Below are 1,307 nucleotides of genomic sequence, written 5' to 3' on the forward strand. Positions count from 1 at the left end.
GTCTGGGGGCGTCCTTCATCATCCTCCTCGTCAAACTCTCCTTCAAGTGACCTTGGAGGACAACTAGCCAATCACAGAATACCAATTAAAACAGTTTATACAAGAAGCTCTCTTCAAGGACAACTTTCCCGTTTATCAGTGCTTGTTTTCCCATAACTTGGCAGGGAAAGAGCAAAGCTTTCACAGGTGGCAGGGCCAAACACAGACCAAAAGTATCAGCATAAATTCACCCTGATACAATCTTTCACAAGGCAAAGAAAACTTGGACAGATTTACAGACACAAGGTAGTTCATTGTCCGCCCGCACCTGATCGGGCAACTCAAATGCAGCAATGACACCATGACCTTTTCGTGTAGTACATGTATTAACAACCACCACGTGGGAAGACATGCCAATGGACACATGGACATGCTCCAAATTACCAATTTCATCGACTTGAATCATCTGATTGCCAAATCTGTAAAGCTGTAAGACCTCGAGGGTTAGTACTGAAATAGACAGTACAGGCACGACAACAATCTGGACAAGAGACAACAACCGAGCGAGCAATAGAATGAACTAAGCTAAATCTACATCTGAAGGCTTCTGCATGCTGTGCTCTCAGTTTCCCACCAGTGCCCTCCTCCTTGCCCTCATCCCTGTCGCGAGGCTCAGGCGACATGGCCGAGGTGGGTGCTGAGGCCAGGCTGAAGGACAAGCTGACCTGCCCCATCTGCCTGGACATTTACAGGACCCCCATGTCCCTGGGGTGCAGTCACAGCTTCTGCAAGGAGTGCATCCAGAAGGAACAGAAATGCCAACAGGGCCCTTCCAAGTGCTCACTCTGCCTTTACCCCACAGGCCCCACCGGGGAGCTGAAGCTCACCTGAGCAAGCACAGCACAAAGAACACCCAGAAGAACCACGTCCTGGTGGAGCCCTGTGGTGCCCAGGTTTTGGCTGAGAGGAAATGCCCCCAGCACGGCAAATTGCTGGAATGCTACTGCGAGAAGGACAAGGTCTGCATTTGCATGCTATGCTCTGTCCTCAACTCCCACAGGGACCACAAGACCATCAGTTTAGAGGAGGCCCCTGGCAAAGCACAGCGTGCCTTTCTCGAAACTCTAAAAGAGGTGAAAAACTATGAAACTGCACTGGATCGAAGCATAGGAAACCTGCTGAAACAAGCCTCTGCAAAGGAGTTCTTTAGAGTACAAACAACACTTGAAAAATAAGACTTGGAAATGGACAATACAACACCACCTGATCAAGTCACTGTAACATATGCAGAATCAACAATAACATTCAAAGGTTGATCTGAAAAGCAA

At 48.5% G+C, this 1,307-nt stretch overlaps 1 protein-coding gene across 1 annotated transcript in view; it reads right to left on the reverse strand.

Moving 5' to 3' along the window:
* The window catches only part of LOC113960000 (small conductance calcium-activated potassium channel protein 2-like), a 187,077-nt gene extending 186,415 nt beyond the window's left edge, over window positions 1–662 (reverse strand). Inside the window, exons 1-2 of the mRNA XM_027669316.1 lie at window positions 575–662; window positions 308–489 (exon numbers count right to left, since the gene is read on the reverse strand). Of these exons, the coding sequence (XP_027525117.1) occupies window positions 308–489; window positions 575–662 (270 nt within the window). The remainder of the gene's footprint in view (window positions 1–307; window positions 490–574) is intronic.
* Window positions 663–1,307: the final 645 nt, after the last annotated feature.

Source organism: Corapipo altera, unplaced genomic scaffold (genome assembly GCF_003945725.1).
Source record: "Corapipo altera isolate COAL_440 unplaced genomic scaffold, ASM394572v1 60354, whole genome shotgun sequence".
Taxonomy (NCBI): Eukaryota; Metazoa; Chordata; class Aves; order Passeriformes; family Pipridae; genus Corapipo; species Corapipo altera.